This window comes from Euleptes europaea, chromosome 2, assembly GCF_029931775.1.
Source record: "Euleptes europaea isolate rEulEur1 chromosome 2, rEulEur1.hap1, whole genome shotgun sequence".
In the NCBI taxonomy this organism is placed as follows: domain Eukaryota; kingdom Metazoa; phylum Chordata; class Lepidosauria; order Squamata; family Sphaerodactylidae; genus Euleptes; species Euleptes europaea.
Genome location: NC_079313.1, coordinates 28,872,132 through 28,885,674, shown reverse-complemented (window position 1 = coordinate 28,885,674; position 13,543 = coordinate 28,872,132). Strand labels below are relative to the sequence as shown.

General features: G+C 43.2%; 1 protein-coding gene across 1 annotated transcript in view; it reads left to right on the top strand.

The window, feature by feature from the left end:
* TPR (translocated promoter region, nuclear basket protein) overlaps positions 1-13,543 on the top strand; it is an 81,718-nt gene that overhangs the window by 58,791 nt on the left and 9,384 nt on the right. Inside the window, exons 36-43 of the mRNA XM_056845627.1 lie at positions 4,032-4,240; positions 5,082-5,354; positions 6,347-6,495; positions 7,302-7,385; positions 10,297-10,497; positions 11,552-11,686; positions 11,943-12,027; positions 12,853-13,031. Coding sequence (XP_056701605.1) covers positions 4,032-4,240; positions 5,082-5,354; positions 6,347-6,495; positions 7,302-7,385; positions 10,297-10,497; positions 11,552-11,686; positions 11,943-12,027; positions 12,853-13,031 — 1,315 coding nt within the window. The remainder of the gene's footprint in view (positions 1-4,031; positions 4,241-5,081; positions 5,355-6,346; positions 6,496-7,301; positions 7,386-10,296; positions 10,498-11,551; positions 11,687-11,942; positions 12,028-12,852; positions 13,032-13,543) is intronic.

The window sequence follows — 13,543 nt, the reverse complement described above, 5'->3', positions numbered from 1 at the left end:
TCTGTTTTTTGTTTAATCAATTGATGGAATTCTCTATTTCTTTTGGATGGTGAATTAAGTCCATTAATATTCATAGAGATTATCTGAAACTTCTCCATCTTTGAGATATTTTAAAAAGCCGCCGCTTCACTCAATTTGAATGCCTCTTCTTTCTGCTTTCTCTTGCTGCTCAGTATCAGTTTTTCCTCTTTGTTTCTCTTGTCCTCTCTTAGGGCTAGTTCTCGGAGAGTCTTTTCTTCTCTGGTGATCTCTCTTTGCCGTTTTTGTCTGCAGATCTTTTATGAGCCTATTTGCTTGTTCTTGATTGACAACTGTTTTTCTTCCAGTAGAGAGAAATATCTCCAGTCCTACTGGGTTAATCCACCGTTATATAATTCCTTTACTTAGTAAGATTTGCCTGAGTTGGTTGAATTCCTTTCTTTTTTTCCACTACTGAACTCGGTAGGTCTTGAAAGATTTGGATTCTTCTGCCTTTATATTCCAATGGTTTATCTCTTTGCAATCTTAATATCGAATCTTTCGTTGTCTTCTGCGTAAATCTCACCAGAATATCTCTTGGAAGATTGTTCCTTGCTGCATATCTTGAATTAATTCTGTAAATATTGTAAATTAAGCAGGGTTCTTCCAGCTGTAGATAATCTTGGATCAATTCTGTGAAGCTCTGTAATAAATTATCTTTCCCGAAGTCCTTTTCAAAAGCACGGAATCTCAGATTGGCTTCTCTGTTCTGGATCTCTAAAATGTCAATTCTTGGATCAGCTTTGTTCTTCCAAACCTCGTGTTCTTGGACAGTATCAGAAATCTGCTGATTAGATGTTTTCAGCGTTCTCTGCTATCTTAACTTTGATTTCTGAAAGAGATGTTCTTGTTTCAAGTTTGAATGATTGTAGCTCTTCTTTTAATCTGCTTTCTAGACCCGCCAGCTGTGGCATAAGTTGTTCAACCACTGCTTTTGCCACCGCGTTGGTCATTGTTTCCGATGGTTGAGCTTCCAGCTCTTCTTCAGTGACTGGTTTATCTTTTTTGTTGCCCTTGCCTTTTCTCTTTGTATCTTGTTGTTGCCTCTGGCCTTCCAGCTCTCCTTCACTGGATGATTTGTCTTTTTTGGCACCCTTGCCTCTTCTCTTTGTTACTTGTTGTTGCCTCTGTTGTTTTCTTCTTAGTTGCATATGATAATACAATTTTTCCATACACTCTTAATCATTCATCAGATTTAAATCAATAGTAATCATTCATCAAATTTAGATCAACCTTATACATTCATTGAACTTAAAATCACAATAATTAAATGAGTTGTATAGTCTAATCACAATAAAAACAGCAGTTAAAATTATTCAAATAATCCAAATAAATTTCACAGCAATATAATATAGTTAGGAAAATTTCCCCCCTCTGATATTGATTAATAAGTTCCCATTGTTGATAACAAGCTGTCAGTTAGTTAGGTGAGTTGGTAAGAAATTAGTAAAATTAATTTTAAAGTGTTTTTCCCCCTGCTAAGTTAATTCATTAGTTAAAGGATAGATTTTACAATGTAATATCTTATTAGTTAGCAAGAAGAATGGAAAAGATATCAACCTTTTTGGGTGGGGTGATAACAGTACTCAATATTAAGCAATAATGAAAATGAATGGTTATGTGTTAGTTATGCTGTCCACTTGAACCAATGTTATTAGATAATAAACAGAAAAAAGGGTCTCTGAGATGCTTTTTCAGCTTTGACCACACGATGGTGCTCTCACTCCGACATCCGTCTGCCCGTTGTCCAGCGTACTCTGCTTCTCAGTAAAGAGATGAAAAAAGTTTAGTAGTATGGGGGGAACTTATGTTGTTGTTTTAAAAATTCTCTTCTTGTCCCGGGGGGGTACCAATTGCTGATTTTATAGGGTAAGGCAGGGGTTGATGATTTCGTAAAGGAGAGGGAGCATTAGCTGCTTATGGACACTGAGAGAAACTTGCTTGCTTCAGTGCTGGATAATGGTGCCCGCCGCTTTCTCACCATCCGCTTTTACTTTTGATTTTGGTTCGCGTACTTGAGCTGCTTTCCTTTGTTTTTTCTCATATTTCCAATCTTCCCCTCCTTTACTTCTTTATCCAAGCTACCTCGCCTTTTATTGTAATTTTAGGATCGTTTTATTCGTTCTCCCGGGTCTTCCCCCCCTTCTGTTCACCCGTCTCCGTTTGGCTGCTTGTCAGTTTGCCCCACCGCTGCTTTTCCCCGCCGACTCTGCTGCCACAAAATTCTTCACACACCCCTTCTTAATTTTCTCTTAGATAGCCCTGAGGTAAGCTTCATTTAGAGTTCTCGAGGTTCTTTCAGCACTCACCCGTCTTTCACTCACACATAAATGGTGGAGGCCAGCCTGGTCGGTCTCTCCGCAGACCCCCACGCTGAAATCGCCGGATCGCACAGAAAGAGTGCGATTGCCGGTACACCTGGCTCTCTAAGGAGAGGGGGAGTCTCCCAAAGGGTTCTCACCCGGCCCCGATCCTCGGGGTCCCAGCAGGGTGGGCAAAATGAAGAGAGCGCTTGAGAAGCACTCCCTCTGGCTCGCCAAGCTCCAACGGAAGTCTCCCGAAGATCTTTTTTTTTTGTTAATCACAGGCAGTTCAAATGTCATCACTGTATATATGAAGTTAGGAATTTGTTTGGGCCCCAGTGTGCGTCATGTTGCTCACTCCTAGCACAGAATCTTTTTTGCCATTCTGTTGCCCAGTTGGCCAGCTTGGACCTCTGCTTTGGCTTTCAGTGCACTGGATAATTAGGTCCCATACACAGATGTGACCCCCTCACTATTAACTTCAGCAAAAAATCTTATGAGCCTTTGGTTGAGGGGCTTTGTCAAAAGTTTCTAAAAGATCAAGAATATGGTGTTTGCTGATTCACTCCATACTTTTTCTCCTGATGGGAAATGTATGAAGGATCTCTTGCTTTTGTTTAAGCTGCAAATATCAACCTCTGGTGAGGGGGGCATTCAGATTGGGGTGGGGTGATTAACACTAGCCCTCCATGGATGTTTTTTGTCCCAGAGGAAGAACACATGAGTATCATACATATTTTCCCCTGTGGGGCAAAAAGCCTCAGGAAGGTGCTTAAGCATGGGGGTAAAGTGTTTAACACATATATGCACACACAAACCCTGCCTACACTGCAGACTCAAACCAAATCAAGGGTTTTAAGGCAGCTGCTAAGGCAGCTATTTTCCTTTCTTAAATAAAAATCAGAATAACCATTCATTCTAAAAGCTTGGTAAGACAAGACTTTGTTTTGCATAAGTCATGTTGGGTCTTCCTCAGCAGGTTATGTTCCTCTCTGTGCTTAACCATTCTAGCTTTTAATCATGCTTTCTACCATTACTTAGGCCAGAAGCTTGGCTGATGGGTCTATAACTTGTCAGACCTTTGTATCCCATTATTTTAATGTGTCATGATCTGTTTTTAGAAGCTGTGAAATAAAATGGCAGTAGGGTATCTCATGATCAGAATATTTTTAAAAGAACCTGTGGTTGTACATGTCCTGACCTGGATAGCCCAGGCTAGCTCCATCTCATCAGATCTCAGAAGCTAATCAAGGTTACCCCTGTTTTGTATTTGGGTGGGAGACCACCAAGAAAGTTCAGGGTTGCGATGCAGAAGTAGGCAAAGGCAAACCACCTCTGTTAGTCTCTTGTCTTGGAAACCCTACAGGATTGCCACAAGTCAGCTGTGACTTGATAGCACTTTCCACCACTACCATGGTTGTACGCACACACACAGTCATACATTGTCCCCCAAAACTGAGTTTCATGCTGTATTCATTATTTTCCACATATCCTTCCACAGTGACAGTGTTGGGATATGAAGTGTAAATGCAGGAACCTCTCCAGATTTGATCATGCACAAAGGGGAGGTTTGTGGGTCTAAATCAGTTGACAGACAACTTGCGTTCTGTACATTAAGGCCTTCTCTGTCCCACATATTCCTCTGCTGTAATTGTAATTTGCTTAAAATGACATTCTAGGAAATGCATACAATTTTCGGTTTGTTCCTAGTGCTAGTACTTCAGATCCACCTACAGCCAATATCAAACCGACACCTGTTGTGTCTACTCCAAGCAAAGTGACAGCGGCTGCCATAGCTGGGAACAAGTCTACCCCAAGAGCCAGTATCCGTCCCATGGTTACTCCTGCTACAGTTACCAACCCTACAACTACACCAACAGCAACCGTTATGCCAACAACACAGGTGGAAACTCAGGAAGGTAATGGTCTGATCAAAGAGCATATCACCTAACGTTCTAGAGATGAGTAGTCAGCTGTCTAATTCCTTAGGGTCTATATTGTAGAAAACTGAAAGGGTTGACACCAGCTACTCCAGCTGTAGAACTAGGCATGTGCACCATTTTTCTCATTATTTTTCGGGTTTAATAGACCCTGAAATTTTCAAAACAGCCCAATACTTATTTAGGCTTTTTCCAGATAATCGAAACTTTCGGATTTATTAAACTCGAACGCGAAAAATTGCAGCACAGAGCTGAAGGCTGGACTCAAAGCAAGCTCAGCCTTCAGTTCTGCCTGAGTCACTGCTGCTCCCAAAGTCCACATGGACTTCATAGGTAGACCCAGTCAGCAGGTGAGGGAGGGAAGGAGAGGGGGTTAAAAATGGCAGCGGGGCCAAAGTGGCTCCAGATAATGCCAAATAAATTTTATTGCCACCATTTTTTCTGTATTAAAAAACCCTGAAAAATACAGAGAAGTTCGGCTTTATATGATGCACGTGCCGGAAGAGGAATGGGAAAAGCCAGGTTCATTTTGCGTCGAAACAGTGTTGAGCTTCCAAGGAATGTGATGTCATGCATACTGAAAAATTTGATCCTGGCTGAAATGGGGAATAAAGGAGGTTAAAGCGATCATGCATAAAACACCTTTGATTTGTGTTGATGTTCCTCAGCAACTGGGTTTTAACACTTTGGAGTAACGATTCCAAAAGAATACCGTGTTGCACCATTTTCACCAGCTATAGGTTGGCAGGTCCTTGTTGGTTACAGTTCATTGGCAGTGTCAATTCAGTTAAAGTGGGCTGCTTGTAACCATTTGTTTCAGCTATGCAGTCAGAAGGACTGGTTGAGCACGTTCCAGTCTTTGGAAGCACCAGTGGGTCTGTGCGTTCCACAAGCCCCAACGTCCAGACCTCTCTCTCTCAGCCCATCCTGACAGTTCAGCAACAAACTCAAGCGACAGCTTTCGTGCAGCCCACTCAGCAGAGCCATCCTCCGATCGAACTAGCTGCTCAAGAGCCCTCCCCAACCATTTTGGAGGTTGTACAGAGCTCACAGATGGAAAGACCATCTACATCAACAGCAGTGTTTGGCACGGGTCAGTTTAACTGAATTTTCCTTTAACAAAAGTGAAGGTCAGTTGAGCCTCTGGATTTAGGAGAGGTGGTATATAAACTGTCACACGAATTTATAACACTTACATATGGTAGCTACAATCATGAGACTGGCAGTGGCTTTCCAAGGTTTTCAGGCAGACGCTTTTCATGTCAACTGCTACCAGATCCTTTTAAGTGGAGATGCCAGAGATGGAACCTGGGACCTTCTGGATTCAAAACCAGGTCCCTTACCGCTGAGCCTTAAAGGCAAACAGTAGTATCAGGTTGTTCTCAAAATATCCATAATAATTTACTTATAATAAATAAATTTTTATTTGCTGCTAGTATGCCAGATAAAACAGAAACTGACCATACAGAGTATATGTTTACAACCAAGGCCAACAAAATTTGGAATCACCAGTTTTACATTTGCACAGATTAAGGAAATTCACAGTGGGTAGCCATGTTAGTCTGTCTGCAGTAGTAGAAAAGAGCAAGAGTCCAGTAGCACCTTAAAGACTAACAAAAATATTTTCTGGCAGGGTATGAGCTTTCATGAGCCACAGCTCACTTCTTCAGATACAGCTAGAATGTGAATCCATCTGTCTTTAAGTAGCGGATAGTGAATTCAGACAGGCATTAGTATGTAAATGTTAACAGTATATAAATGTGAATAGCAGGCGTGATGGGATTAGGTGTGGTATGCAGAAGAGTCTGTGATGTCCAGGGGAGAGATGGGTGTGGAGAAATCAGCATTAGTAATGAGCCATGAATGCAAGGTCTTTATTCAGCCCAGGTAAATGCATTGTCTTTAGTTTGAATATCAACTGTAATGCAGCAGTTTCTGAATTAAGGAAGTATTAAGGTTTAAGATTAAGCAAGTACATTAAGGCGATGTATCTTCATTGCTATAATAATTGACTCCCCCAGACTGTTTTTCTTAAGATGTTCTCGTGAAATGTGTTTTGAGTATAACAAAGCCCTACTGCTTAAGTTTCAGCAACACCAAGTTCTTCTTTACCCAAACGTCAACGAGAAGAAGAAGAAGATAGTACAGTTGAAAACTCGGAACAAATTCCAGAAGAAATGGTTGATATGCCTCATTCCAAGAAACTGAGAACTATACAAAGAGTTGGACCAGAGGTTTGTACGAATAAAAATCATTCTGTTGATTTGGTTGTGTTTGGTCATAACCATTGTGTCTAGCCTGAAGAAGATTCAGTTGTCCTAGAAAGCTGATTTATGAATGAGGACATGTCAATAAAGGGGGGGATGAGCATCAGGTCTCCTCCCACACCATGTTGCCCTAATCTCAAATACAATTATTTTTCAATGAAAGCACTTCACACATACAGTTCAGACACACACACCCTTATTAATCAAGTAATCAAAAGTCAAAGCATCCATGTGCATGTACTGAATACAGGCCTCTGTGTGAGTACCAAAGTAAGTTGTACTCCTGCAGTAAAGAAAGCATAACCTTGAAATTCAAAACTTTTAATATCTTGAGGGACTTCTTGGGGAGAATGCAGTCACTACAAAAGGGAAGCTTATATGTTGGCTTGGATCCAGTGGAGTGTTGTAGTGGATGGAAGGATTTCCATGTATGGACTGCAACTTTTTCACAGAAACAGCATTTTGGGGAGCATTTTGGACTGCAGTGAGAGGGGAAGAGACAAGGAAGTCACACTCCATGGCTGAAAATCCTTCCATCCATGAAAACACTTGTTTGAATCCAAGCCACTTTTTTTTGATCCCATAGTTATATTAAATTTGAAGCGATTAATATGATATGAGTTTGTGGGAATCAGGGTTGAGTAGATTGGCAGGCTGTCAAAAATGGTAATAACTTTTAAGATTTAGAGTTGAATGGTTAGGAAAGCTAGATAGCACTTCTTGCTCACGACCATGCATTTCCTGTGATCTTTCTGTGATGAACAATATTTCAGGAGGAAGTAACTGCAGAAGAGAGTACAGATGGAGAAATAGAAACCCAGGCCTACAACCAGGACTCTCAGGATTCTATGGGAGAAGTAAGCAGCAGAATAGTACTGCATCAAATATGTGTGTCACGGCTAGTATCCAGAAAGCCTCTTTTCTGCTTGCATGGGATGTGTGTGTGTGTGTGTGTGTGCACCAGTATTGTTTTGACAGCAGCAACTTGTTCCTTGTGGGAGGTCACTTTCAGTAGCTTCCAAAGTGGTTCTCTAAGTAGTAGGAACTGAGATCCATGAACCATGCACTTCTTTTTGGATCCCAGCCCATGTCTTGATATGCATTTGGCAAGCCCATTTCTAACCACTGGGAAGCACTTTTGTACACTTAGGATAGAACATGCATCTTTGTGCAGGTGAACTCAGCAGGAAAATGCCTGTAAAATCATAATAGTGGTTGTATTGCATTTCTTGGCAACTTCAGAGAGGTTGCTTATGGTTCTTTAGCTCCTATTCCTCTTTTGGAGATTATTTATTTGTTTGTTTGTTTTGCATTGGCCCGTGATCTGCTTTCCTGGCTTGTATTTGAGCACTGGGGTTAAGTCATTGGTGGAACAACCCAACACGAGTTACTTGAGATCACTCCTGTTTATCACTGTGGTAGAATTGCATGTTATGCCTCTTGCTGCACCCTTAAGTCTGCAATGACTCAAAGGTGTCCAGCATATTGGGGAAGTTCCTAATGGGTTTGAAACGCCCAGTTATGCTTGTAAGAGTTGTCACAGTCTGGCCCTGGGACTGTGTATTCACAAGTGTGTTGCGTGGTTGCCTGCATGTAAAAACATGTTTCCTCTTTGTTGCCACCACCCCAAGATATAAAACCCAGCCTGCCAGGTCACCAGCGCCTTGGGGAGCCCTGGTAAGGCTGCCTCTAAGCAAGTACAGAGGGCAGAGCTTCCAGTTACTTTAGTTTCCTCCTGTGCGTGCATGTTCTTAATGTGTGAGAGCAGTCTACAGCGCGTGGGTAGGATTTGAGTCACAGTCTGTTTTCTTAAACAGGAAAGAAGCTTTATTATTGAAGACTAAACTAGAGCACATACACGGAAAATCGCTGTTATAGCTAGGAGATACCGATCTAAAGAAAATGAACATAAAACATGAATCTAGCTAAGTTACAATACAGTTACCTTTGATCAGAGATGGCGAACCTTTTAGAGACTGAGTGCCCAAACTGCAACCCAAAACCCACTTATTTACCGCCAAGTGCCAACACGGCAATTCAACCTGAATACTGAGGTTTTAGTTTAGAAAAAACAACTCATACATTCACATATTTTGCCTTAAAAGAAAAACACAATAATAGAGCTTTCAATGATACAAACAACTTTTTATTGAAAGGTAAAAGTTTGCATTTGGCATGCATCTGTCTAGGACACGTCCTCTGCTCAGCCACCGGACATTATTGTACATAAGTAAACAATTATACTGTGCCTGAACCTCCTCAAGAAGTGCTTGAAACTGTCGACAATTCAGAGCACAAGCCATGATGTAATAGAGACGCGCAGGGCAGAGCTGGAGAGGCGAGCGGCCCCGACAAACAGCTGAGCTGCCCCCGCAGCTCAGCTGAGAGGGAGGGAGGGGCGTGGCAAGGCGCTCGGCCACAGCCTCCCCCGTCCCAGGTAGAGATACGCAGGGCAGAGCCGGAGAGACCAGCGGCCCCGACAAACAGCTGAGCTGCCGCCGGAGCTCAGCAGAGAGAGAGGGAGGGGCTTCCCCAGCGCAAGGAGAGGGAGGGTGCCAGCGCAGGCATGGGGAGAAGGAGCACCACCCTCAGCGCCCTCACCACGGTAACACGGCACAGCCCTAGGCAGACGCAAGGGCTCGGCGTGACAACTCCGGCACACGTGCCATAGGTTTGCCAACACGGCCTTAGATGGAACAAACACAGCAGAACTTCCCTACTGCCCCCTGACAGAGGAGGATGCGTCCCACAGGTCACAGCATCTCGAAGTATTCGAGCCCAGAACAAAGGAAGATTCCACCTTTTAAAACCTCTGCCTGCTTTGGTGACCACCCCCCCAATCCAGAGTTAGGAATCCTGCTCCTCGTGGGAGATACTCTCAGCTCTACTAGTTAGGTCTTTTGGCACGTAGCCTGCATCTCTCTCCCCATCAGGTTTTTTTATGCACATTCATCTCCCCCTTTGGCAGGTAGGCCAAATGGACCTCCCCCCCACCCAAACCCAGTTCCTAATTTTCCTGACTCTCCCTGTCTTGTGGAAATAAACAGCTGCCATGGTTTCAGGGTCCCCAGTCATAATAAGTGTTGCCTTAGGTTTGCGACAGGCCCGCAAACCTGCTGTGCCATTCAGCAACAACAGAGTGCTGTACTGATAACCACTTGGCCTGCTGCCTTATTTTTGTTGTTTATACCCCAATTTTCTCCCTAATAGGGATGCACAGCAACTTACAACGTCATTCTGCTCTCCTCCACCTTATGCTCACAGCTATGCTTTGTGGTCGATTAGGCTGAGAGAGAGCAAGCTGCTGTGGCAGAGTGGGGATTCAAGCCCAGGTGTCCCACATCCTACTCTGACACTCTAACCACTGCACTGTGCCAGTGCTCCCTCTCAATAGTGGCAAACTGCCAGGCATAGCAGGGGGCTGTAGACTGCTGTGTAGCCCAGCTGCTGTGTTCCTTTCATCAATTGCTGCAGTAGCAGGAGGAACAGCAGCCCCAGCACCCTCTGGCTCCTGACTACAGTGGCTCATGCCCTTGCTTTCCACTCAGTGAAGTTTGAAGCCCCTCCAGCTTAAGTGACAGAGCTGTGGAAGGCTTCCAACATTGCTGAGCAGAGCAGTAGGGGGTCCATCCCAACATACCTCAAGTTTGCTGAGGCTTAGTTGTTTATGTCGGCCAGAGTTACCTCAACACGGTGAGAAGTGCTCATGGATTGTGCCTTTCAGTTCTTAAAAACGTTGATTTGTTTATCTTTTGTCTGGTTTTAAAGGGTGTTACACAGGGGGAGTATACTCCCATGGAAGACAGCGAGGAGACGTCTCACTCACTCCCAATAGATCTTGGACCTCTTCAGGCTGATCAGCAGAATACGTCATCATCCCAGGATGGCCAGGGAAAGAGAGATGATGTCATTGTCATTGACAGTGATGATGAAGAGGAGGAGGAGGAGGAAAATGATGGAGAACCTGAAGTATGTACACTACAAGTTTCCTTGTTAACAATAAAATCAAATCACTGAGTTATATTCTGCCACTCCATTCAGCAAAATGTGAAGCCTTCCTCCAACCTAAGTGGCTCTTTCAGTGGCTGGAGAAGCTTTCTTAGGCTGGAGGAAGATGTTAAACTTTGTAGAGTGAGATAATAAAGTACAAGTTTACAGACTGCAGAAGTTGTGCCCTCCATACTCTCTCAGAATTTCAAATGTGCCCACTGACACAAAAAGGCTGGAGACCCCTGCTGTAGAAGCTTACCCTTAGACCTCTTTAGTTTAGCAAAGCCAATCTTCAGTTTTTCTGATTAAGATTATTTCTGGACTGTTCATCTTTAGCCATTTTGGTGCATTCCAGCCAAAAAGTGATTGGGTGCATTAATATTTAATTTTAAAAAAAGTTAACATTAAGTATTGTCATTAACTATTAATGCTGGTGTGCTGGCATAGTTACCACACCAATGAGGAGTTGTGGCTCCGTTGCACGCTGCTGTTCTTTATTCGTAATCGTTGCATGGGAAGAGGGTTCTAGTGCGGTGTGGATTGAGTACATTTGCTGCATCAGATTCATCTGTAAATGAGCCAGTGCCTCTAATGCTGCTGTTCTGACTGCTGCTTGGGTTGGATTCCGATAACCTTTTCCACTAACAAAAGGAACTTCCATTAGCAAAGTGGAGCTTCCCTACATCTTCTCATCCCATCCTATTACAGCCAACTGATTTCTTTAAAATGCTGCTCCTGGAGACCCTCAGGAACAGCACGGTAAGGGACCTGGATGTCTGTAGCAGAAGCAGGGAGACAGTGAAATTTGCCCCTGTCCTTCCGTTAGCTCAAACTTATTATTTCCTTATTTGCATTACTTATAGTCCACATTCTCACTAAGACTCAACATGGGTTACACAATGTAAGTCAATACACAATTCACAAATGATTGGCAGGATCCGGCCCATTTACTAATCTCAAATGTCAAAAAGGGTGCTAGGAGAAGTCAGAATTAGTCTGTTTCCGTTCCTTTCTGAAATGACACCCCTCCTAGGAATATGAAGACGAGGAAGAAGATGATGAGGATGAGGATGATGAAGACACAGGAATGGGAGATGAAGGTGATGATAGTAATGAAGGCACTGGGAGCGTTGACGGGAATGATGGGTACGATGCTGATGAAACCGAGGTAAGAATATCAGACAAAAATGGGTTGCCGGGGTGGGGGGGTTGCATCTCACTTTTTTGACCACAGAGTCCTCAAAATGACCCACAATGCTTGTGAAATGTAGTAGATTTAAAGCCCAGCAGAAAAAATAGGATGAAAATAAGTCTCTGAAGCATCACACACATAGAAACTTTTTTTTTCACGCAAGGTGTATGTACCAATATGCTTTTTTCCTGAAATTTCAATTGAATTTTCTTTTGTGTGTGTGTCTGTCCAGGGCGCTGATGGAATGGATCCCAGTACAGAAGAGAGCCTTGCTGGAGGTGAAAGCAGCCAGAGAGCAGCTGACTCTCAGAACTGTGGTATGCATACCTAATAAGGGATTTTCAGTAACAACAATAGTTTGCACAGTAGCTCTGCTTCCTGTGGATGGAAACCACTTCTGCCAGAAGAAGAGGGGGGAGCAATCATTGCCCATTTCCCTCTTTCGTTTACTCTGCTCCCCCAGAACAGGATTTCGGGGAGGGAGGGGCATGGCAGGCTGCAGTGGAAGGGGGTGATACGTATGTTTCCTTCCCTGTGTTGCTGGACTCACCTATCAATTAATCCAAAGTGGTGTCTTTCATGCTTAGGAAAATATATTTTTTGAATCTCTCATGTTTAGGGTGTGATCTGGGTCCATAAGTTAGAGGAAGTGGATGTACAGAATGGTAGCTTGTGAGACTGATTCATGGTGGGGCCTTTTCCTGTGCTCAGAATTCAGCGGTTATTTGTGGTGTTTGCTCATAGCTTTCAGGAGCTGTGGCAATACCATTGTATTTGCCAGGATTTTAACTGGGGTATAACCTGCTGATATCATTTGTCTGTAAGGAGGTTATTTGGGGTTTGGGTTTTAAATCGAGATGTTTTAAATTATGATATGTAAGCCACTTTGAGCCACAAGGAAAGTTGTGGTATAAACATTGTAATTAATAAATTGTATCCCATTTCTCTTGTTTTGGGGGCAAAATAGACCTTGTAGTGTTGTTAACTATGATTCTGTTTTACCTCTACTTTTGACAAAATGTATTCCATTTCTCAGCTTTCCAGTTCAGTACATACATTAAAATGATCCACTGCCTCTAACTGAATAGGAATTGTGAAGCTAAGAAAGGGCCTCTTACCAAATATTATTTCTTTACCATAAGGTGATGGGAGTGCAGGTGTGGCCGAGTCCACCTTCTCTCAGGAAAGCCCAAGAGAACAGCAGCCCACCTCTGCTTCCGAGAGACAGGCGCCACGTCCACCTCGACCCCACCCACTACCACCACGGCTGACTATTCATGCTGTCCCTGCTCCACCGCAGGAGCTGGGACCACCCGTACAGGTGTGTGATCTCAGCCCGAATCTCTCAGAAAACTACAAAGGCCACCACCCCACTTCTCTTAGGTGGTTCCTTTTTTGGACCAGAAATATAGGTCTTTTGGGGTGGTTATGAACTTGACTAAGCTTTGTTTCCTGCTCCTCAAGCCTGTCAGTAGTTTTGTGCAACAAGGGCAGCAGTAAAAAGTGTTCAGGAGTAATGGAGGGTGAAATGATAGCCTTTTTATAGTAAAATCAATACTTCCTCTGTGAAAGTATAATTAAAAAAAATACTCAGCTGTAATTCATTGGAATCTCTGTCCTTTTACTTGGTTGTCATTACCTAGTGCCAGTACAACATGAAGATACAGCGAGGGGGGGGGGTTCTCCACTCTCTTTTTTTAATTTCACAGTTGTTTAGTGAAAAGACCTGTTGGGATTAGAATTGTTGCTTTTAAAATAAGAAGCTTCTTATTGTTATGGGAGGAGAGTGCATTTTGCTGTTGCTAAGCTTTGGACCTACAAACCTTGCTGTTG